Source organism: Nerophis lumbriciformis, linkage group LG07, assembly GCF_033978685.3.
Source record: "Nerophis lumbriciformis linkage group LG07, RoL_Nlum_v2.1, whole genome shotgun sequence".
Classification (NCBI taxonomy): Eukaryota; Metazoa; Chordata; class Actinopteri; order Syngnathiformes; family Syngnathidae; genus Nerophis; species Nerophis lumbriciformis.
Genome location: NC_084554.2, coordinates 38,838,051 through 38,863,147, shown reverse-complemented (window position 1 = coordinate 38,863,147; position 25,097 = coordinate 38,838,051). Strand labels below are relative to the sequence as shown.

General features: G+C 41.2%; 1 protein-coding gene across 7 annotated transcripts in view; it reads left to right on the top strand.

The window, feature by feature from the left end:
- myo3a (myosin IIIA) overlaps positions 1-25,097 on the top strand; it is a 71,258-nt gene that overhangs the window by 43,978 nt on the left and 2,183 nt on the right. For 2 of the 7 annotated variants that reach the window (XM_061965152.1, XM_061965153.1), the window contains 31 exons: positions 123-268; positions 1,260-1,325; positions 1,404-1,559; positions 1,760-1,801; positions 2,371-2,461; positions 2,831-2,947; positions 3,030-3,134; positions 3,224-3,307; positions 4,454-4,656; positions 4,758-4,856; positions 4,944-5,058; positions 5,828-5,954; positions 7,026-7,236; positions 7,324-7,471; positions 8,058-8,211; positions 9,195-9,283; positions 9,365-9,494; positions 11,639-11,721; positions 11,894-11,935; positions 12,233-12,313; positions 12,472-12,549; positions 12,634-12,839; positions 12,905-13,016; positions 13,085-13,247; positions 13,309-13,395; positions 13,458-13,581; positions 13,679-14,633; positions 14,705-14,849; positions 21,021-21,112; positions 21,268-21,308; positions 24,743-24,967. In XM_061965152.1, coding sequence (XP_061821136.1) covers positions 123-268; positions 1,260-1,325; positions 1,404-1,559; positions 1,760-1,801; positions 2,371-2,461; positions 2,831-2,947; positions 3,030-3,134; positions 3,224-3,307; positions 4,454-4,656; positions 4,758-4,856; positions 4,944-5,058; positions 5,828-5,954; positions 7,026-7,236; positions 7,324-7,471; positions 8,058-8,211; positions 9,195-9,283; positions 9,365-9,494; positions 11,639-11,721; positions 11,894-11,935; positions 12,233-12,313; positions 12,472-12,549; positions 12,634-12,839; positions 12,905-13,016; positions 13,085-13,247; positions 13,309-13,395; positions 13,458-13,581; positions 13,679-14,633; positions 14,705-14,849; positions 21,021-21,112; positions 21,268-21,308; positions 24,743-24,967 — 4,517 coding nt within the window. Of the gene's footprint in view, positions 1-122; positions 269-1,259; positions 1,326-1,403; positions 1,560-1,759; positions 1,802-2,370; positions 2,462-2,830; positions 2,948-3,029; positions 3,135-3,223; positions 3,308-4,453; positions 4,657-4,757; positions 4,857-4,943; positions 5,059-5,827; positions 5,955-7,025; positions 7,237-7,323; positions 7,472-8,057; positions 8,212-9,194; positions 9,284-9,364; positions 9,495-11,638; positions 11,722-11,893; positions 11,936-12,232; positions 12,314-12,471; positions 12,550-12,633; positions 12,840-12,904; positions 13,017-13,084; positions 13,248-13,308; positions 13,396-13,457; positions 13,582-13,678; positions 14,634-14,704; positions 14,850-21,020; positions 21,113-21,267; positions 21,309-24,742; positions 24,968-25,097 lie in introns of those variants that run through there. The other 5 variants (XM_061965154.1, XM_061965155.1, XM_061965156.1 and 2 more) reach the window with 5 other exon arrangements.

The following is a 25,097-nucleotide window of genomic DNA, read 5'->3' as shown; positions in this document are numbered from 1 at the left end:
CATTTTGAGGCTATTTCATCCATATCTGATTATCTGTAATGCTTTGTTGCGTAAACGAATTAAAGGCTTGTTTAGTGTTATTAGGCCTAATGTGATGCAAGTCCTATGGTTATTTCATATAGGTGATTGCGTGCGAGCAGCAGCTGGACTCCACCTACGATGCCCGCTGTGACGTCTGGTCCCTGGGCATCACTGCCATCGAGCTGGGTGATGGAGACCCGCCCCTCTCGGTGCTCCATCCAATGAGAGCCCTATTCAAAATACCCAGGTGAGCCCCTGTTGCGCAAATTTTATGATTTGTTCTTGCTGTGTCTCGCGTTTGTGTACAAGTGGAAAAATGGACCCGTGTGTGTGATTTGTGGGCTGTTTTGTACCGTCCTCCTGTGTGAGAGCCCCATAAGCACTTTACTGTCACTGTCAGTTTACCAGTGCAGCATTCTGTCACATCTCTCACACACACACACACACACACACACACACACACACACACACACACACACACACACACACACACACACTGCTGGCTGTGGTGCTCATGCTTGTCACGCAGCTTTTCCTGGAATGTGTGTGACGGCTGCAGCAGACCTTCAGACTCCGTTCGTCACGTCTCTGCTTTTATTTCATCCAGCCCCATCACGGACTCACTCGAGGCATTAATCCCGCCACCAACACCAGTTCTGTTTAATTTAGACGGTCTAAAAGAAACTCCCACTTTTGATTGGCACTGTCAGAGTGGTCTTAAATTAACGTGTATTATTGTGGTATACTACTTTGATTTTAAGGTTGGAGTAGGTTGCCAACTTCAAGCTTTTAGCCCTAATGATGTACAACAGAGTGTTTTGATTGTGTCCTGCGTGCTGTGAAAGAGTGAATTAATTACAGAGTGGAGGCTAAAAACAAGATGGCTGCATAATTTCAGCCACTGGTTGTGCGTTTGTCATCCAGATAAGAGGAGAGCTTTTAAGCACTCGCAGTGTCTGACGTCTACATTGAACGCATTCTGTGATAAATACAAAGCAGGGCATACTCTCATTAGGCCAATTTATCGCCTCTCACAGCCGAGGTGAAAAAGGCCCCTGGTGTATTAGGACGTCCCCTGCACTCTTATAAGGCGGACAAAGACATTGCGGCAAACAAACCTTGGTGGAGATGATAAATGTACATAATTGCACAGGTGGACCGTTAGTGCCTTACACCAACATGTCTTTCATGACAATCAGTTTGTTGATCATGTGTCATTTTTCCACTTATTTTGACAGAAACCCACCGCCTACTCTCCAGCAGCCTGAGTTGTGGTCTGACGACTTTAACGACTTCATCAGCCAGTGAGCACTACAAATATTTTACTTTTGAGTTTCTTCTTCGGCTGCTTTTTTACTCTTCTTCTGCTTATTTTCCCCGAGGTGTTTAATCAAGGATTTTGAGCTGAGACCAAATGTGTTAGACCTCCTCCAGCACATCTTCATCAGGCAGACTGTCAGCAGAGAGAAAATGCTGCAGAAACAACTGATTGAACTCATTGATCTCAACCAGCAGATAGGAGGCATTGAGAAGACGAGGTAGTGCACTCTGTATACATTTTGGAGACATATATATATATATATATATATATTAACATATTAACGTTATCCCAAATCCAAGCCCCTTTTCAAACCTTCAAAAATCCTACAAAATTACAAAAACAGACATCTTCATCCAGCAGGCTGCTGTGGCAAAAGTGTTTTGCCCGCTTTGTTAATCCATTTTCTGTCATTTTAAGCCATCACGGAAAAACAGACAGAAGCCGAGACAGTAATGACAGGTAACAAACACCTAGATGACTTCATATAGGCATTGAAAGTCCATATATGACCTGTCTGTTCCATATATGAACATAATACTGTAAAAATTAGGACGTTTTAAGCAGCCATGTTTCTTCCCATGCCCTTGTTTTATGATTGTCATTTTCACATTACGTTGTCTTTGATTATTAAATGACCATTCTTCAATTGTTGTTCACCTGCCAAAACAGTAGCAATCAATTATTGTTTATGGTTTTGTTAAGTGGTGTCCAAGGTGCAGCCCGTGAAAATATAGTCAAACTAAAAAAAAATAACAAAATGGGGAAAAATTGAGCAAAAAAAGCACAATGTAAAGAAGAAGCTTAACCTTTTTGGTAGTGATAACTATAATAACACAAAGCTTTATCTTAAAAAAATTATTTAAAATTTTTTTTTTTCAATAAGATTTTTAGCCTTGATTACAAAAAATGGTACTTTAAAACATACATAAAATGTATATATTGGTGTTACCAATGCGTACATGTTTGATCGGCAATTTAGGCTATTGCGTTTTATAAAAAGCTGAGTAACTACTTTGTGTGTCGTACAGGCACGAGCGCATCCATACCAAAAAAGGAAGCAACGTGAAGACGGAGCCGGATGAGGGGGATGACCTCGCTGCCCTGGAAGTTCTAGACGAGGTAGGGACGTCAGTTATTTTTGATCATTTTCCCGTGACAATGATTAAAGATATTTTTGCGAGACAACGTCCACGCGTCCTTATCCACTGTAAAAATCCACAGCATCGTCTCTGACACGCATTACTCTCAGAGCAATCCATCACGATAGTCATTGGTACAGGGGCTGGCGGATATTTGCACCATCCTTCACCATGAAAGGCTCCAGTGAGGGACGCCATGTTGTTGATGTTGGCCGTCTCACTTGATGTATCGACACGGGCGCCGTCACAAGGCCTTGACTTGAAAGAGGATGCAATTTAAAGTGCTGTCCGTGTTGTTGTTCCTGTTCCCTACATGTGTCTCACCTGTCGAGTGTTTCCCACTTTGCAGGACTCGGTCACTGAGCAGCTGCAAGATCGCTACGGCCACGATCAGATCTACACCTATGTGGGCGACATCCTCATTGCGGTCAATCCCTTCCATCAAATGCAGATCTACGCTCCTCAGGTTGCCTCTTGTCTATGTGAATCAGTACACTAAATAAATACATGAAATTGCTTTAATTGAGCTTCTCCACTCATGTGTTTAGTATAGTAAAATGTATGTGGGAGCAAAGCGGACAGCCAACCCCCCGCACATCTTTGCCGTTGCAGACATTGCCTATCAATCCATGGTGTCGTACCACTCAGATCAGGTGACTCATTGCATTCTTTTCTGCCCACCCTTCCCTTTCCTGGAAGAAGACTGTTGTTTTGTCATTTAAACTGACTTTGTTGCGTGCAGTGCATTGTGATCAGTGGCGAGAGCGGAGCGGGGAAAACGGAAAGTGCTCACCTGTTGGTGCAGCAGCTTACTGTTTTGGGGAAGGTGAGTCACTGCCGTTTTGGATTTTTCAAATATTTTCAAAGTTGATAAATATTACAATATAGTATGTTATAATAATATACAAGTCTCAATACTGTGTGAATTGTGTTGTTCAAAATCTAGCCTTGAGGCTTTTAATAAGCTCTACTGGAAACACGCCGTTTTGTGTGTCTGTAGCTTTATTGCTAATGAACTGTGTTTAACCACACCTGCAAGTGTTTCCAACAAGTGCTATTGTGCAATTTATCCACTTTTTACATACACTGTTACTCTTGTCCAACCTAATGGATGTTATGTATCACACACAACAACATGAGTGAGACAGGAGGACACAAACGTTGGCAACACCAGCATAGCTATGTTTGCTACAATGCTAAAATTACACTCACATTTTCATCCATCCATCCATCCATCTTCAACCGCTTATCCGGAATCGGGTCGCGGGGACAACAGCTCCAGCAGAGACCCCCAGACTTCCCTCTCCAGAGCAACATTAGCGATTTCCTCCTGGGGAATCCCGAAGCGTTCCCAGGCCAGAGAGGAGATATAATTCCCCCCATCTGGTCTTTGGCCTGCCGTGGGGTCTCCTCCCAGTGGGACGTGCAACGAGGACCTCCCTAGGGAGACGCTCGTGAGGCATCCGCACGAGATGCCCGAACCACCTAAGCGGGCTCCTTTCCAAACGAAGGAGCAGCGGCTCTACTCCGAGTCTCTCTCGGGTGACTGAACTTCTCACCCTATCTCTAAGGGAGATGCCAGCCACCCTTCTGAGGAAACTCATTTCGGCCGCTTGTATCCGCGATCTTATTCTTTCGGTCATGACCCACACTTCATGACCATAGGTGAGAGTAGGAATGTAGATAGCTCGGTCGACCGAGAGCTTTGCCTTCTAGCTCATATTTTAACAGTCATAATGCTAGGTTAGAAAAACAAAATTATGAAATGCCTTCCACGGCTGTAGATGACTGATAAATAGTTGGCAGAACTCCGGGCTTTATTTTAAGATATGTATAGCAATGCCTGCTTTTTTGCTAAGCTGTCCTCTGTGACGTTTGGTGTTCATTAACAGGTTTTAATGACACATTAGTTACATCATTTGATAGACAATTTTGCACAATAAGAGCAAATTAATCCATCTTTGCCATGCAGGCCAACAATCAGTCCCTCCAGGAGAAGATTCTGCTGGTCAACAGCCTGGTGGAAGCCTTCGGGAACGCCTGTACCGCCATCAACGACAACTCGAGTCGCTTTGGCAAATACTTGGAGATGAAGTTTACCGCTGGAGGAACAGTGGTGGGCGCCAAAATATCAGAGTACCTGCTGGAGAAATCCAGGGTCATCCACCAGGCTGCGTAAATATCACTTTTGAACATTGAAATATATTGTCCCAAACGGAGGCTATTTTTATTAATAAATACGACGTCAGTGTTTGAGTCCTTGTATGTTTCCACAGAGGGGAGAAGAACTTCCACATCTTCTATTACATCTATGCAGGCCTAGCTGACAGGAAGAAACTCGCCCACTACAAGCTCTCCGAGAGCAAAACTCCAAAGTAGGATGGCTGCATAAACACTGTACTTTCCCTCTCAAAGCGGCGACCACCATCACCTCGTCTTTGTGCTTCCCCTACGGTGTGCAGGTATCTGTGTAACGACCACATTAAGCTGGGGCCCGACATAGTGAGCAACAGCTCCTACAAGGAGCAGTTTGACGCGGTGGAGCAGTGTTTCAAAGTCATCGGATTCTCCCTGGAGGTAAACCCAGCTCCCTGCGTAACCTTGATGCTCACATTTTGTGCACATTTCTCACCGTCAATGAGGGGCAAGCACGCACCTACAAAAGGACAAAACTTGGTGTACAAGCTTTAATGTGCTGGCTAATGAAGCGCTGATTGCCTTTGGGAGCTATACGTCAATAGCACTTATTTTTGTCAACGCATGGCAGAATCCACAGAGACACTTTCATCATTGGATTTTATTACCAATGCACAATATATATGGAGACTAGAAATGTTTTTTTTATGCAACCAAAAAAAATAGATTTGCACTCCGCAAAAAATATTGAAATCAAAAATTATTTGCAAACAAAACTAGTTTTTGGTTGTTCAGCAGCTGGAGAGCTTCTGTTTTTCGATTATGAATCCAAATGTTTTGGTTGCAAATCTTCGTGAGGTTGTATTTATCTTTGGGATGGATGGATTTTCCCTCCTAATTTGTGAAGGGCGGAAGGGGTCAGGATGGACGCCCATATTGTCACATCCTCATCTGAGACTGGCCAATTATGCCTTCCAACATATTGTTCCAAGGAGGCCCCGCCCACAAGATTGAATTTGACTCGTGACCAAAAATAAGATTTGCAACCAATGATAGATTTTCAGCCACCAAATCTTTTTGCAACCAAAACTTTTGTGATTGCAAATCCATTTTTGGGAGTTGAAGAAAGACACATTTTTTCTCCATAAATATAAGGCATAATTCCCAATTGTTTTGTAAATGCTGCAGTTTTAAATAGTTGTCTCGGCAGGAGCTGGGCAGTGTTTACAGCACGCTGGCTGCCATCCTCAACTCAGGCGATATCGAGTTTTCTGCGGTGGCCTCCGAGCACCAAACAGACAAGAGCAACATCGCCAACATGTCCATCTTGGAAAACGGTGAGAAAAACACACAAAAGATCGCCACATTAATATCAGATTGATACTTTTGTGGTTCTTATGGGAAATTATGACATCATTCTGATAAATCCAGTAACACTTGAAAATAGCTCTGATAACCGATTAAAAATAAAACGGTCCAATAAAGCATGATGATTACTTCTACTGTGCTTTAGGTGCGTTAGGGTGAGCAAATCAAGCACTCCTTTTTTCAACGTGCCGTGCTGTAAACTTCCCTTGAGCAAAAACAAACATGTTGACTGTCAAAGACTTTGCATGTGCTATTGCACCAAATTTTTGCAAACAGGAGGGAAAAAAACATCAAGCTTCAACACATCAAACTCTAGCAGCCACTTGAGCATCAGTTTTTTTGAAAGCCTATGAAGACGCCTGCCGCTAAAGAAGCTGCCCCCAAAAATACTTAGGGCTTGTTCCTATCATGATGGCATTTGAAAAGTGCAAACTCTTTGGCAGAGACAACCCGAGGGTCAAAGCAATCTGTGATTTTTGTCAGAATAGGTCTATAGGTACAGTTTCCAAATGTACCCTTGTTTGAGTCTTTTTTACCTCCATGCGTGCACAAATTACAGTAAATCTAATTTAAGATTATAAATACAAAGAGGTTATCAAGTATCGGTTTTAGGATTTAAAAAAAATGCATTCCTACAAAAAAACTTTGAACGCTTCATCTTCATGTACAATAATTAACATTCATTTTTATTTAAATATACAGTATTTGACATAAATCTTTGTTATTCTTGATATTTTATTATCTCAACAATTATTCTGTTGCCATGTCACTTTGACCCCAGTGTTGTTCATAATAGCTTATCTTATCTCAACCTCAATAGAACGGCCACGGCAGTGGTTTCATTTCGCAGCATGTGTTGTGTATCAGTGATCAGATATGTTAACTTATTGTTTGGTATTATTAGCTAATATAAATGCCGCGCTGTCACCGACTATCAGTTTAATGAGAATAAATGAGCAGAATACATCACAATGTTGCGCTCATAGCCTCAAGATGAGTGAAGTTAATCACCTTTTTGTTTTGGTCCTGTGTTGCCTCAGTGGCTTCCTTGCTGTGCATCCGCTCCGATGAGCTTCAGGAAGCCCTGACATCTCACTGCGTGGTGGCCCGGGGCGAGACCATCGTCAGGCCCAACACGGTGGAGAAGGCGGCAGAGGTGAGGGACGCCATGAGCAAGGCTCTCTACGGTCGTCTCTTCAGCTGGATCGTCAACCGCATCAACACGCTGCTGCGGCCCGACAGCCACCTCGGGTAAGACCCCCGAGGAGACCTAATGGGGCCCGAATGCATCATGTAGTCTTATAACAAAAGGGGTCTCCATCCTGTTCCCCCTCTCAGAGAGGATGACAAGGGCTTGAACATTGGCATTCTGGACATTTTCGGGTTCGAGAACTTCAAGAGGAACTCCTTCGAGCAACTATGCATTAACATCGCCAACGAGCAGATCCAGTTTTACTTCAACCAGCACATATTCGCCTGGGAGCAGGTAACGGCCTCCAGAACATTTTAGTACGCATTTGTCACCTCGCAGCGCCACCTCATTTCCATCAAAAGCAGTTATCATTTGTCACCTGAGAGTGACGGCAAAGCTGAAAAACGCTGCCGTCTTCATTCACAGTGAGGATAACTATTCTGCTTTTATGCAGTCCTCTAGTGGGCAAAGGGGCTGTGGGTGCCTCAGGGGAGGGCAAAGAATGGTTTAGTGTTAAATTATTTGGTCTCACCCATGGAGAGCGTCTATAAATCATCCTAAACGAGGCTCGATTAGGGGTGGAAGATGGTAAAGCGTTAAATCCACTCTTGGGGTCCTGTTGGCAGCAGGCCCAGACATACATTAGTCCTATACTGCCTAACGTATACATGTCAGCATAAGGGAATTGTTTCCGGGTTGATGTATTGATACAATTAAAGCAGTTTGCATGTTATATACTCAATGTTGACAATCCATTAGCTTCCCAGTGGGCTGTTAATGCTAGAATGGACATGTCTCTAGCAATGTCGCAAAGTCATACAAGCAGCCTTAAGGCTCCAGGATTTTGAGGTAGGTAGACTTTAAATAATCATCATTGCAGGATGAGTACCTCAACGAGGAGGTGGATGCTCGCATGATCGAGTACGAGGACAACAGACCCCTGCTGGACCTCTTTCTGCAGAAGCCCATGGGCATGCTGTCCCTGTTGGATGAGGAGAGTCGCTTCCCCCAGGCCACCGATCAGACCCTCGTAGGTCAGTTCACTCAAAAAAAAAAACAGTAAGCTGAAATTTCAGCTTTTGACCTAAAACAGGGGTCGGCAACCCAAAATGTTGAAAGAGCCATATTAGACCACAAATACAAAAAATTAATCTGTCTGGAGCCGCAAAAAAATAAAAGACTTATATAAGTGTTATAACGATGGCAACACATGATGTAAGTAGCTAATTACTGTGTTACAGGCTGATGCAAATCTTCGTTGACAGAAATGTTGAAATATAAAACATTTTACAACATTGGAAAACATCAGTAAAATTTCTCAGAGGGTGAGATAACTCCTGGAAATGACTGTCTTAGAATGACCAAATGTATAGATGTGTGTGTCCAAGTTAAAGGGAACAACAGGCTGTCTTCTTCTAATGGCTTTATTACAATCTTTTCAAGCTGGGTAACGTTTGCTGTGGTCTATAACATGGCATAGAGACAACTATCAGACATGCAGCCAATATTACATACAGATAATGTGTCATGAAACATGGAAAAATAAACTAAACACACAGAGGACATAAGTAAACTAAATTAAATATACCTACAAACGAGGCATAATGATGCAATATGTACATACAGCTAGCCTAAATAGCATGTTAGCATCGATTACCTTGCAGTCATGCAGTGACCAAAAATGCCTGATTAGCACTCCAACAAGTCAATAACATCAACAAAGCTCACATTTGTGCATTCACGCACAGCATTAAAAGTTTGGTGGACAAAATGAGACAAAGGAGTGGCATAAAACACGTCTTTCTGTGGCAGCGTCGGTGAAAGTCATACATGTAAACAAACTGTTGAGTCACAGTCCACACAATGGTGAATTTAAGGGCCGCTGATATTAGTAGGACCAAACGGCGCTCGCCAAAAACTCATTAGTGAAGCAAAACACAAACCTATTAAACAATGGGCTCTAGAGCCGCGGATTGCTGACCCCCGTCCTAAAACTATGAAGGTATTGTTGTTTTAGAGAAATTTGAAGACAACCTGAAGGCCAAAAGCTTCTGGAGGCCAAAAAGGATTGACCTTGGATTTGGTATTCACCACTATGCTGGAAAGGTGTTTTCTATCACTGTCATTATTTTTATTTGTTATTATATTTTCTTCCCTGACCTAATTTTTTCTTTTCAACTCTTAAAGGTGATCTACAACGCTTTGGGATTCTTGGCCAAGAATCGAGACACTCTGTCGGCTGATATCGTCCTCTTGCTCAGGTCATCGGAAAATGAGCTTGTTCGCAAACTTGTCACCCATCCTCTCACCAAAACAGGCGAGTGTAATACTTGAAGAGATGTCCAACAAAAGTCTACTAAAGTGAGATGGACCCTTGGCTATGTTCCAAATCACCATATTTTACGCTTTGCATTTTGAGTACATACATGTGGGCACACTGAACACCGTCACTCGACAGATGTTGAAATCAACACAACTTGTGAGTGCTCAGCAAGGTAGCCTAACCACCCTCCATCGTCCCTATCTTGGCTGTGTAGTGGAACTGGAGGGACTAGCTAGAATGGTTGCTATTCACAATTAAAAAGGAGAGAAGAAAAAGCGGATAATAATGTGGTCGTCATTTCTGCAACAACCGTAAAGGATGTGGGTAAGGATGGTAATCGTTTACATCGGTTTTCTAAAAAACGGAAAGCCTACAAATTTAGTTTGCAAAAAATGCATTTTTATTGAATTACTGACAAGATGTCACTGTCACAGTCAACGTCATGTTGCTGGTGGCTGAGTTTACAATCATTTAGCACCAAAATGAGGCACAGATAGCTACTTTTTTCTAGTCTTCTTACTACGGTTTATTTGGGCACCAATGCCATTATGGTACTACCCATTGTTAGATTTAGGACAGCACTACCAATGTTTTCCATAAATCCGTTTATTTGTGGCGCTACCTGATAAGAGGCCCAATGCACTGAAACTCTACTGCTAATTTTCATGCGGTATGCATTTAAAGTGAAAGACAGAATACTCTTTGCGTTGACATTTACTCAGTAAGCCAAACACAAGCGGTCACAAAAGGTGTAGTATTAGCTACGGCAGAGGAGATTCAGACATGCATAATTTGCAAAATTATCAAAAAGGAATAATGTAATTTAGAAAAATACTTCTACTACTTAAATTTTAATAACTAATAAAACACAAATATTGTAAATGTATGTACTGTATAACGTTTTCTTAGCCTTTTTAAAACCTGGCCATGTGTCATGGCTAATTATGCAAATTAGACAATGGTGTCAGCAAGAACCAGGAGTGGGGAAAATGCTGATATATCATGATAATTTTAATATCCAATTTGAATGACTATCTATTTTTTTCCTATTAACAAAACAAAGTTGTCTTTAGGGCTGGTTGTAACTCAAGGGTGACTTTTGTACCTCCACTCTGCAAAGTGTCACTACACGGGATTTAAGTGGCAAGAAACCTGATCCATTTTCTGGAAAATTACATTAAAGGGGTCATTTTAAGATTTTTTTTTTTCAATTAAAACACTCCTTTGTGGTCTACATAACATGTAATGGGGGTTATTTGTTTAAAATTTTGCATCGATAATGTTTTCAAGACGCTCTGACCGTTTCTTCAGGATGCGCCGTTTATTGTCTTATTTACAGGGCTCTACTTCGACAGCGTCTTCTCCCCGCCATCTGTGTTGTAGGTTTTAGCGCTTCTATAGTAAGTCTGACAGATATACTGTAAGTTCAAACTATACGTTAATTTGTATTAGAAATGGCAACAGCGGAGGTTGCATGTGCATATACGAGCCAGTGTGACCCACAAAAAGAGTATAGCGAAAAAGAAGGAGCTTATTGACTACAATGGCGGACTCGCGCAAAGCGGTTTGGGTAAATTTATACCATATGTGGAGACATCTGCTGATTTCACAGGGCAGAAAACGTCACAGGAAAGCGAAAAACTCCAAATTACACGTTAAGAGGAAGTATGTTTTGCAATACCTTCACAGTTTGGTTTCACATTTTAGGGACTTATGCTGATCTCAAATGCACAACAGCAAGTACTGGTTGGTAAGAAAAGTTGGCTTTGCATAATAAAACATTTTAAAATTTTAAAAAATGTATCAAATCATTGAAATTACATTATTTTTTGACTCAGTTTGTCCGGTGATTTATTGCTGTCATCTAGTGTACACACAACTTGTATTTTGAGCTGCATTTTAAATTCATCAGTAAACTGAACTGTGTAGAATGTAGCAATATAGTATCGCAAAGTCCCTGCCAATACCCGCAAAATTCTTTCCAAAATACGCAGTGTGCATAGTACGGTACATACAATATGTGGAAGTGCACAATTTGGAAGACAGTCCTTTTCTTAATGTCAATCATGGGTGTCGTCCAAGCATGGATTTTTGGAGGAAGAATCCTCGTTATCATCTTTGATGTGTTTATTTTCCAGGCAACCTTGCCCACACTAAAGGCAAAAGCATCAACACACTACGTACCCCACGGACCCCCACACGCACAATCACCTTCGCCAAGGTACTAAGTCCACTTTTTGTGATAAGTGCTTCGTTTTCTGCCATTTTGTCTCTCAGCTCATCTGCTTTTATTTACTTCATTACCAAGACTGCGGTAAAAGCTTCTTATTTTGTTTTCTTTTGACTCTTTTTGTCTCTGTTTCCCCTGGTGTTGCTGCATGCCAATGGTAAAGATGGGAATGCTTACCTTATACAGTTCCTTTAATTTTACTGAGGTAACATTCATGTTTCTTGTTCACTTGTGTTTTCTGCGTTTGCATAAACCTTGTATAGTCGCCTTAAAAAAAGTTGGCTTTAATAACCTCTCTAGCTTTTTTATATCTGTCCACTTAAATGCTACTGACAATACTTCGACATTAAATTCTCATTAAATGAGCCATTAATGTTCACCACATATCGTTTAGTATGATTTGTAGCATGCTCATAGTTGAGTTTTTTCATTCATATGACAATGTAGTTTGAATCCGCTCTTTTGCGTGTGTGGTTTATGTATTTTTGCATCTCTTTTGCAGCCTTCTTGGATTTTAGAGCTCCCACCTGAAAAAAAATGCTTTCTCGATGTGCCTCTCGGTGACACAGTACAATACCAAATGGTGATAAAGTAGTATTTGCTAAGTTGGCCTTCTCGCTAATGCTATAAAACATTAGCTATTTGTATTGCTTATCATTTGCTATCATAATACTGACCCCTCTGCCGTTGGTGTAGTCATTCAGCAGCTGCAGCATAAGCTGGGTGTTTGTGTTTTTTCAGTTGGTTGACACTGACACGCCTTACCATCCTCAAGAAACCACCAACATGAGAACACAGACGGTAGCATCCTACTTTCGAGTGAGAGCCTGTTTTCATTCGCTTGTTTTCCACTAGTAAGCTAACCGCCCAAAGCTATGCTGCTGTTTCTTACGCACCTTGTAGTACTCCCTGATGGATTTGCTGTCCAAGATGGTGGCGGGGCAACCCCACTTTGTGCGCTGCATCAAACCCAATAATGACAGACAAGCCCACAAGTTTGATCGGGAAAAGGTTCTGGTCCAGCTCCGATACACTGGCATTCTGGAGACGGCCAAGATCCGCCGGCAGGGCTACTCTCACCGCATCCTGTTTGCTAACTTCCTGAAGAGGTTGTCGTTTTATCGCATTGGTGGTTTTGTTTGCATCCGACTTATGACTTATGAGGTGCTTGCAGGTATCACATTTTGGCTTTCCATGCTGATGATGAGCCAGCTGTGACTCCTGAGGCGTGCACAATGATACTGGAAAAAGCTAAGCTGGAGAACTGGGCCATGGGGAAAACAAAGGTAGAATGCTAAATGCCAAGCTGTTTTGTTTTTACCGTCTGAATTTGAACATAATGCAATGTGTTTAGGTTTTCCTCAAATACTACCACGTAGAACACCTGAATCTGATGGTGCAGCAGGCGACGCAGCGCATCATTCTGCTCCAGTCTTGCGTCCGAGGCTGGCTGGGCTGCAAACGCTACCGCCGGCTGCTGAAGGAGCGAGAGCAGGGCGCCCTGGTGCTGCAGTCAGGTTAGTCAACTGTGCATGGTTAACAAAAAAAGGACAATGTCATGCTTGGTTTAATTTCCAGCATATAGAGGTTACATAGTTCGAAAGAAGATTTCTAGCGACAAGAAAAATGTGAAGCTACAAGCCTTCATTGTCCAGTTTCAAGCCGGTAAGAACCTTGCTGGATTGGACGAGGGGGGACCAGCTTGTTTTAACTGTCTTCTTGCTCAGTCTGCAGGAGCTATCTTGCAAAAAAGAAGTACAAAAAGATTGTGGAGGAAAAGCAGAAAGCAGCAACAAGGATTCAGGCGCACTACCGGGGTCACAAAGAAAGGAAAAGTTTGAAAAGGAAACGGTATGCCAAATTCTCTATCGTGTAGTGGAAACACAAGGTTACAAGCTAAACTGTGTCGCTTCATGTTAACCCAACTTAAAATCCACCTCGTTTCTAGAGAAGCTAAGGAGAAAGCTGAAAATGCACTGAAAAATGAGCCAGGGAAGACCATCACTCAGGATGTTTTTCCTGCTTTTGATGGAGGAGAAGAAGAATCCAAGGCGGCCATCGTCCTGCAAAGTAACTTCCGAGGCTACCAGGATAGGAAGAAGTTTAAGGAGCGAAAAAAGACTATGGCTGAAGCGGAGCTGGAGCTACCATTCATCCTGTTAGAACCTCAATGTGGACAAGCGCTCATAAGAGAAGAACACGAAGAGGGGGCTAAGAGTGCGGAGGATGACGATGAAGACAGCACATACGAAGCGGAGGAGAGCGAAGGCAGTGACCACACGCAGGTTCCGGAAGATGAGGTGGCAGATGAGGCGGCGGTTGAGCTTGTGGAAGACGCCTCGCCTGAAGATTCGAGGGTGTTGGAGAATGGAGACGCCACAAGTTTGCAAGAAGAGATCAAAGCTGCCGTCCTGATTCAGAGTAACTACAGGGGCCAAAAGGAGAGGAAAAGGCTTCAGGAGGAAGTCGAGATCCAAGGCAAAGCAGATGAGCAGAAAGCGTCAGAGGAGGAAGGAGACTCTGAAGAGACCAAAGCGGCGTTGGTGCTTCAGAGTAACTTCAGAGGCCATAAGGAACGTAAACGACTTGAGGAGGAAGGAAAGATCCCTGGTAGGAAGACCAGCAAAATCAATGATGATGCAACCTGTGAGAGCCGAGAAGCAAACGTGGAAGCTTTGACTCCAAACAATGTTGAGCTAGAAGTAGCAGAAGAGGCTGTGGATGTTTCTGACATTGTGATAGAAAATAAAGATTATGCAGAAAAAGAGAGACGGGAGGAGAAAGAAGAGGCTGCGGTGAAGATCCAGAGCAACTTTCGAGGGTACAAGGAACGCAAGAAGCTGAAGGCCTACAAGCAAGCAGTGCAGGACGAAGCCCAGCAGCTGGAGAGCTTCTCCAAACAGGTGACTTTGTTTTATGCAATCATCACTCTCTAAGAACCTAACCCCCAATCACTGCTACGTACATTCCGCAGATCGCAAAGACTTCTCAGAACTTTGTGGCCCTGCAGCAGAAGTTGACAGAGATTATCCAGGCCCATCAATCAAACCCAGAGAGAAACGGCATGTTCGTGAAAGGAAAAGCAGTCAACGGCTTCGCTCCTCAGATTCACAAATCACGTAAGGGCATAACGATGCGAAATGTTCTACCTGAGAATGGCGTTTCATTTTATTTATCTTTTTACGAATATCGCCAAAACTACTTTATTCTAATGTTTGTCGCAAGGATTTTTGTTCTCTCAAAGCTCATCCATCTTACAGTGGAGTTCAGAGAGTCTACGTTTTGGTCCTGAGCCAGTAGGGTTGGAAATGTCGGCCCCCGTCAGCCTACATTTCCATACTGCTCCTGTTTTCTCCACACAGGGAATAGAGACCTTTATTTCAGTCTTTTCCTGCTGAGGGATGCGATGTTATCTGCGGCGCCTTCTCATGAGTCTTTGATTAGATCGGGAAACCTGTGAAAGTCAAGTGGCGAGGCAGGAAGCGCTTCTCTATCCGACGTGTCATCAAAATAAGTAATTGCTTTTTTTGGAGGGAGGAAGGTTAGTGCATGGTTGGGGGCGGGGAAAGAAGGGACGGCAAATTCTAAGACGCTGCCCGCCGCCACTCCTGAAAGGTGAGAGGACGGTAATAACCTCTTGTTGGCATCATGTCTTTTTTTGGATTCTCTTATCGAAATAGCATTGGAAAGCAATAATGGACGCAGTATGGCGTATGTCATGCTCACATTTCAGTTAGACTTCACAAAATGGATATTTATACCATGTCTTTTTAACATTTATTTTTAATCTACAGTAAACATATGTTTATTAGTGCTGATTTTAGAGATACTCATTGTACATCTATCATTACATTAGGGGTGCACAATAAATTTCGGACCGATAATTATCTAACTAATGTAACTATGATGATGTCATACCGATAAATCAGATAACATAAAAAAATAATGGCAAAAACTGATATTTAAAAAAAAATCAACGCTCCAAGGAGGTAAGACTCTGCTGTAGGTGGGCTAGGGTGAGCAAATCAAGTGCTTCTTTTCTCCTACCGCAAAGGACAGTGTGTCTAAACTACAGCCTGTGGGCCATGTGCGGCCCGCCAACCTGCGGTAGTCTCTAAATAATTAAGTAAGAAAAGTTTAAAATAATTCACATCAGATATAATCTCCTCTTTGGGCTAATGTGAGTAATGTTTGTCAATGACCATGTGTATTTTATTTTAATAAATAATCGAGCATAGTGTAGCAATCCAAGCCCAGGATGCCAAATAATTAGAAACCAACACATTAAGTCAACACTCGTGCCACACAAAGTCACCTGGCCATGGAATTATGTGGATATTATTAAGAAAAATCATTTAACCACCTTACACAATTCAAAATTACAAAAATCTAATTCCACTACAAAGCATGATGGATAATATGCAAAACTCTGCTTCAACTTCTCACATTTCATGTGTTTGATGTTTCTGATTTATTTCAAAGCGTTACGGAGGTTGTCAGGGAAATAAGGTAGAAGTAGAACATTCACATAAGAGTTGTGTTGTTCAGTTTGTTACCTATAGTTGGCTTTAATTAACAAACTGAAGCGTCTGATCATTTCCTGATATTGTAAATTCTAAATCTTTTACATGTGTAAATTATGTACACATGACTGTAGTCACATTATGTTCCTCGTTCTGCTATAGGCATTATGTATTTGTGTGTGAGTACTAGGGCTGCAACAACTAATTGATTAAATCGATTAAAATGGATTATAAAAATAGTTGGCAATTAATTTAGTCATCGATTCGTTGGATCTATGCTATGCACATGCGCAGAGGCAATTTTATTTATTTTTTTGTTTTTTCATAAACCTTTATTTATAAACTGCAACATGTACAAACAGCTGAGAAACAATAATCAAAATAAGTATGGTGCCAGTATGCTGTTTTTTTTCCAATAAAATACTGGAAAGGATAGAAATGTAGTTCGTCTCTTTTATCCGATTATTAATCGATTAATCGAAGTAATAATCGACAGATTAATTGATTATCAAATTAATCGTTAGTTGCAGCCTTAGTGAGTACGTGTGCATGCATCCGTATGACAGCGTATTGGTGATTTACCCCAAAATTGGGCTTTATCGTTGTACTGTATTTTTACATGTTTATCATGTTTGGGAAACGTCCCTCTTCAATTTAATATTACATAATATGCCAAATTAATGCATTGCGATCACAGATCTTGTGTGCAAACAACTATGTAAAGTTAATCAACACACACACACGCAGTATGAGACAGTATACTGAGTTGTAATAAATGACATTAACGATAGAGGTTTTGTATTAAAATTGGAACTACAAGTTACTGTATATTTTTTTAATACATTTCTGAAGTTAGTGAAGTGATTTAATCATTGATTAAATGTATTTACATGCTTTTTCTAATTGAATTACAGGCATGGTATTACATTACACATCTCATGAATTTGTAGTGCCGAATCAAAACGTTTGGACACCCCTGTCATAGGAAGTCATAAACTTCCCCGAGCTCACTGTAAACAAATATGGCGATCGCGTGGGACTTCTTCACGGTTTTAGAGGACATTTGGCGTGCTATTTGCACCTAATGTTCTGCAGAAATTCCACAAGAAGGGGAAAAAACACAAAAATTTAACACATTATTAGCCACCTGAAACATCAGGTGTTTTTTAAAACCTACTAAGACGATTTAAGAAGCTTCCCAAAAATCAACTGCAGAAAAAGGTGTGCACAAACTACACCCAATCAGTACATCTAAATTTGAAAAATAATGGATGTAAAGAAGTTATCTGTATCGGTATTGGCTTGAAGAAGAAAAAAATGTAAGTCCCTATTTATAATGCTATTACTGTGGATGCATTTTCAGGCTTCTGAGTGACCAAATTGCGCATGACAGCCGGTGAATGTTTTCTTGTGGACAGATTTTTTACACTACACTTTTTTCAACACCCTGGACACATTTTTTTTTTTTGCGTTTTTTTGTGGACGTGGCCGAACAAAATGAACACATTTGCATAAAAAGAGAAAAACAATGTCCCTTTCTCCTTATGTCTTTGGCGAAAATCACAAGTAAACGTGCAAGCAATGGTCTGTTGTGTCAACAACCGCCTGTGTAGAAGTGAGCCAGGACATGTTCCAATATAATTGTCTCTTAAAGCCCCCTCCTTTAAACGGGACATGATATGAAAGTCTATCCTATCCTATAAAATCCTTCATTTCTCATCAAATGTGCCTGCTAAAGTCGTACTTTGTTGTAATCCAAACTAGATTAGATATACTCAAGATCAAGGTGTGTAATTAATGCATACACAGCCAGTGTTATTTTAATTCTTCTATTTGCCCTTTACTGGCTGTTCTTTAGATGAGCAGGTAGCCTGAGGCTACATGTCAACTTATGCGTGTTATTTCCCGGGGCTGCTGCTGCAATGCCAGCTCGCTTTTCCATAAATGAATGCACATAATAATAACTCCATCACAATGGTGTGTGACACGCACAAAAAACGTGCCCGTCACGATGCTCCTCACGGGGGAGAAAGTCGTCAAAGCTTAATCACGTTTTGTGACAATTATAGCTGGAATCAATTAGAGGCTATGTGAAATAGGCTTGTGCTTGTTTCTTTGTAATACAAAGTGACCTTTCAGACAGACCTGCTCATTCATATTTGAAACTTTTTGCCTGTTTTGGATGGATTTTATTCACCTGTTTTTCCTTGCTTGAACATGATTAATAAAAAGTAACACTGAAAGGTCACTGTAATATATTTGCAATAACAGTGGAATATTGTTGCCGTCCATCACCGTTGACACCAATGATAGATTACGGCGTGTGCGCTCCCTCGTCGCGCATGATGTGGCCACAAGCTGCTCACAAAACCCCTGTTGGCCATGCTCAGCAAAGTTAGCAAACACTTATTTTGTGTGTCAGAGGTTGATTGGCATCATCTCTGTTGGAAAATTCAAACCCGCCAAGGCCTGGAGGTTAAACTGCAGCCAGAATGGAGGGTCGCTCGATAAGCCAAAGGTCGCGCTCGGGTCTGCCCTAATGATTAAACTTTGCCTCGAACGTGATGATAACCACTGGTGATGCCTGCACGCTTGAACTTTTCACACCAACTTAGTCAGGGAGAACTTTTTCACTGTTCAATGCTTGTTTTGACGCAAATATTCAAGATATCAAATAAGCGCTGCAAGCTACAAATCTTTAGTTTTTAAAGTTATTGTGCTAATTTTCCAATAATTTAATATAAATATTAGAGGAGCCACAGTAATGTATTTAAAGTGATCTAAAAAAAAATCTAGCCTTGGTGCTGGAATTGAGACGGTTTAAAAGTGCTTTTGTAAGCCCTAGTGTGTGTAGCTTCAATGCTAACAAGCTATATTTGGCACTTTTGTACACTTTATCCACTTTTTACATATACTCGGTAACTCTGTCACTTTTCTAACTTAATAGATGTCATCTATCACTTGATTACTGCGCTTTATAAAATTTACGGTGAAACTGCTAATTTCCAGGGGACGCAAATCGCGTGCTAAACGCTAGCTAGCTTAAATACCATTCCATACCAACTTTATTTAAATGCTAACACATACATTAAAGACCAAAAGTTTAGACACACCTTGTCCTCATTTAATGCGTTTTCTTTATTTTCATGACTATTTACAATGTAGATTGTCACTGAAGGCATCAAAACTATGAATGAACACATGTGGAGTTATGTACTTAACAAAAAAAGGTGAAATAACTGAAAACATGTTTTTATTCTAGTTTCTTTAAAATATCCATCCTTTGCTCTGATTACTGCTTTGCACACTTTTGGCATTCTCTCGATGAGCTTCAAGCACACCTGTGAAGTGAAAACCATTTCAGGTGACTACCTCTTGAAGCTCATCGAGAGAATGCCAAGAGTGTGCAAAGCAGTAATCAGAGCAAAGGATGGATATTTTGAAGAAACTAGAATATAAAACATGTTTTCAGTAATTTCACCCTTTTTTTGTTTTGATGCCTTCAGTGACAATCCATCCATCCATCCATTTTCTACCGCTTATTCCCTTTGGGGTCGCGGGGGGCGCTGGAGCCTATCTCAGCTACAATCGGGCAGAAGGCGGGGTACACCCTGGACAAGTCGCCACCTCATCGCAGGGCCAACACAGATAGACAGACAACATTCACACTCACATTCACACACTAGGGCCAATTTAGTGTCGCTAATCAACCTATCCCCAGGTGCACGTCTTTTCTACAATGTAAATAGTCATGAAAATAAAGAAAACGCATTGAATGAGGAGAAGGTGTGTCCAAACTTTTGGCCTGTACTGTATACAGTACAAGACACATTTACGTCTTTCCCCATTAAAAACATCATACCCCCCAAAAAAAACATTTAACATGTTCAATTGTTTTTTTGGACTGTATATGTAAAAAAAAACAAAAAAAAACATCATACCCACGTTTAACACATTGCTGTCTGAGCAACTAAAACTGAACTTGGTTAAAGGATTTTAGTCTGTGTTTAAGTACTTTTTGAGCAAATTTAACAGTACCGTGATAATTTTGGTCACAATAACCTTGATATGAAATGTTTATATTGGTCACAAACGTTAGCAACAATAGCGTAGCAATGTAAGCTACAGTGCTAACACTACACTCACATTTTAACAGCAACGTCATGCTGGGTTAGCCTATTGGCTGAAGAAAAACAAATATTGACAGATGTGGCAGGGCCTTGGGCTTTATTTTAAAATGTGTAGCAAAGCCTGCTTTTTTTCCATAACAAGCTTGGTTAGCTATTTGCTGAAGAAAAAATAAATCATGAAACTTTATTTTAATATCTGTAGTGAAGCAAAGAGGGTTTATTTTTTTGTTTGTGGCCTAATGAAAACCTGCAACTTCAAAGGCAATTCTGAAAAGTGCACATGGAGCAATGTTAACTTGTTTTCATAGTTTATGTTTCAATAGTTATTGCAAGTGACTTTGAAAGTTTGTATGTTTTATGGTGCCTGCCTTAGGATATCAGATGATATTTAGCTGTTCTAACTAATTTTGGCATCTTTAACTGTGATGCTTTTGCTCATATGTTGATCAATGTTCATTGTCCTAACTAAAATAGTTCATCAAATTCAAACAAGTGAGGGAGACAATAGATTTTTCTTATGTTTGGTGCTCATAAACAGGCTCTATGGACAGAATACTGGTAGGACATCAATAAAATGTCCTGTTTGCATAATGAATTAAATGAAATGAACAGACATTGCGTCTTTGTCTCCTTTCAGCTGACAAGAGGCTGTCGAGGCCCCCCCGCCGGACCCTGCAGCCAAAGACCCTCAACACGCCAGAGGACTGCACCTACTACACGCTAATTCATGTGAGTCCACAAAGACAGTCTTTTTCAACATTTCCCTACTTGCATTGCTCATGAAGGTTTGTTGTATGATCAACCTAAAGGTTATCAAACTTCAGCATCCGTCGTGTGTTTTTACTGTCGATGATCACCACTGACATGTTCATGCTTTTTTCCAGCGCTCCATCCAGGATGACAAACGCAAGCCCAGAAAAGAAGGGTAAGTCCATTTTTAAGCATGATTTAACATCCTCTTTTGCACACAGTGAGCCAACGCAGTGTGGCGCCTACATAACGACAGTGTTTAATGGTGTGTGGAATCACAAACCTCCTCTGGGAAATTTACTAGCGTCTCCTCGCGTCACGTCCACCCGTCGGACACGATATCTGTGGAAATATGAACGTTGCTGTCCTTCAATGCAAGACATTGACGTGTTGTCATGGCGGGTGTTGTTCGAGGCAGCAGTTTAGCATTGGCCGGGTTTAAGTGATACCGACGGGTAAACACTCGGGGAGCTTTCGGTTCTTAATCTCCACACTCTGTATTCTACAAGGGATGTTCAAACTTTTTTCACCAAAGGCCGCATACTAAAAAGTCAAATCATGTGGGGGCCATTTTGATAATTTTTTTATTTTGAAAAAAAAAGGGGGGGGGGTTACGAACCCCACATTGTACGAACTTTTCGATTTACAAACCACAGACCGAATATAGATACGCTTTGGTGTATGAATCGTTTCAATTGACCCATTGTGTCCCTCACAGAGCCGCCATTTTGTGCCTGGCAGCACATCCATTGTGGGAGGGCTGTTCAATTTCTTGTGCTCATTCAGTCAGAAGAGCACAGTGCTGCCGTTAGGTACTTAAGGTGCCTTTTAAGTGGGGGTTTTTTAGCCTTTTTACAACCTTTTTTAGTTTTGCTAGCTAGCTCAATATGAGTCCAAAGAAAACTAATTGAAACATTTAGGAAATATCCACAGCGTTGTCGACACAGCCTTTCCCCACTCCCCCTCTCTTCGGCTGCGTGCAAAGAAAATTAACAATGTAAAGTGAATTTCGTTGTAGCGACCTGGTTGTTAAATTTCAAGACTTTTGTGATTACAAAATGTGAGTGCACCACAGCGGTTCAGCTAGTTGTTGTCCTGACTTTATTACATAAAAAGTTGATCCATCACTCCCTTGTTTTGTTTATATATACAATACTGTTTACCACTTGATATTGTGTTCAAAGTCTTTAAACCTTTACTAATATATGGACTTTTGTCGATGGCTGGAACCCATTACAACGGAACCTCAATTGACAAATTGGTTCTTGAACATGGGTTGTAAACCAAAAAGTTTGTATACTGAAGCAACTTTCTCCATAAGAAACTATTTAAATATGAATAATGGGTTCCAGACTTGACAAAAAAAAATCCTTATTTTAGTTAGTTTATACACTTTGAACACAATATAAAGTGCTATACAGTACTGTATATCAACAAACATAACTAGGAGGTGATGGATCAACTTTCTCTTTATTAACAACCCAAAACAACAAGCTGTCCTCTTTATGCACTGCCCTGCCAACACGCGCATACACACATAGTCCCTTTGGTGCCCTCACAAACGATCAGAAATCACAAAAATCCTTAACTTTAACAACCATATTGCTACAATAACAAACATTTAAAGAAGTAAAATCCACTTACATCGGCAAATAAGGAGCTGATATGAAAGGCGCAGAAAGTGGGAGAGAATAAAGGGATCAGGGATGAGTAGGGGTGTAACGGTACTCAAAAATTTCGGTTCGGTACGTACCTCGGTTTCGAGGTCACGGTTCGGTTCATTTTCGGTACAGTAAGAAAACAACAAAATATAAATTTTTGGGTTATTTATTTACCAAATTTGCAAAATCTTCCACCAAAAATATTTTTCTTAGTGGAATATTTGATGTGAAGTAATCGGAACCTTGGATAGGTCATTAATTCATAACATTCATTTTGATTCAATATTATGTTTTGAGCGAAAGAAAAAAAAACAGCTTTGGTTTATTAGTCAACATTGCAACTTTTTCTAAATTACATTTAACCTCTAAGCTTTTTTATTTCACTTTTGTTATGTTTTTGTTTATTTTAATAGTATTTTTAGAATGTGCCGTGGGCCTTTAAAACATTAGCTGTGGGCCGCAAATGGCCTCCAGGGCACACTTTTGACACCCCTGCTATAGATAATAAAAAATTTAATCTGATAAATCTATGGATAAAAAGCAGAGCCTGTCGACGCATGCACGTTTATCATAACTCTCTCGCTCTCTCTGTCTTTGCCCCTCCCTCACGAATGCTGATGCGCTCACAATTTGTTTTGTTTTTAACCCCTTCTTAACCTTGAACGTACATTGAAAATACACGCAACCCTAACTCAAAATGCAGAACATTTGAGGCATTTAAGAAACAGCTGACAGCTCCGCAAAAGAGGACATGTCCGTTGAAAAGAGGACGTATGGTCAGTCTATCGTAGCCCGTTATCTGCTAGCATGCCGTGTGTTGTGCCTTGGTGTGCATTGTTTACACAACGTGCGTTACGCTACTTAATATGTCCGTGTGGAAACTCGTTCGGTACACAACCGAACCGGAACCCCCGAACCGGAACCCCCGTACCGAAACGGTTCAATACAAATACACGTACCGTTACACCCCTAGGGATGAGGGGGCGTGTAAGAGGCACCCCTGAACGAGGGATAGATTTTCTCGTCCTTTTTCCAGAAAAGTGCGATCTCATCACAATTAAATCCTGAACCCGCTTTGTTGACTTGAGAGCGCAACTTATTTACTCCTCGCATATAGTCTTCTTTCCATTCTTCTTTCTATGCTGATCTGTTGTGTTTTGGGGACTATTGAGTTAACAAAATGGACAACCCTTGTTAAAAGGTAGTGTACTGCTCAGCATTTGAAGTGGAGGGCTTTTTCTCCCCAAAAATGCTGCGCACTACTTTTTACCTGCAGGCGGGACACAAAATGAATGAAGTGTTCGCACACAAAGGGCCTATTTGGGTCGATCTAAAAGCTTGTGAATGGAAAAGTTCCCAAATAGAGGGAGTTGTAAATGAAGGTTCTACTGTATTTATATTAATACTGTGTCTTATTGTAAAATGTTATTTAATATAAAAATGTTTTATTTACAAACCCTGTTCAAGAACCAATATTGTCTATAAATCGAGGTTCTACTGTATTGTATTTGGATGAAGAAGAAGAGGGCACTTGGCACACACCTGTGGAACACCGCTGTTTAGAATCATGAGGGGAAACAAAGCATCACAATGATGATGGTGACCGCCTTAAATGGAAAATCCACCCGTGATCAAGTCTTTTATGGACTCCTCTGTCAATCACTCTAAAGATGCAGACGATAGTGGAGATGATTATAATCAACACAAAGAAAGGCATCATCATCATTGTGCCTCATCAGCAGAAGAAAGCTGCAGACAAACAAACACTTTCCCGTGAGCCGCTCCTCATGTCATGAAGGCTGATTGGAATATCCGTCATGGCTGGTAATGTGTGAAACTTATTGATCGCCATGTGGACATTCTCACAATGGGTCAGCATCAGTCACACAGAGGTCAGAGTGTAGCGTACAAGAATCCCACTCTCCCTTTTAAGAGTTTTTCTTTGTAGTCCAGGTAAGCTGCTGGACGTGGACGAACAGTACTACCAGGCCTTACCCACCAGCAGGTCTACCCCCGCCATTTTTACTGAGAAAGCGTCCTCCAGCGGCGTCCAACGGCGGTGGTCCATGGATAGGACATCCTCTGTGGTGGCCCAACCAGAACCTGTTGTACCAATAGAGTCCAGCCAGCGAGTAGCCACTGAGCCCGAGTCTAAACCTGCCAAAGACACCAGGTACTCCTCTGATAAGACCAGAATGTTCTAGGTTTACAGAAAATACAGCAGTAGCATGTGAAGTAATTTACCACAAAAAAGTAATCACTCAAAGGAAAAAACACTTTGAACAAATTAACTTGTTTATCCA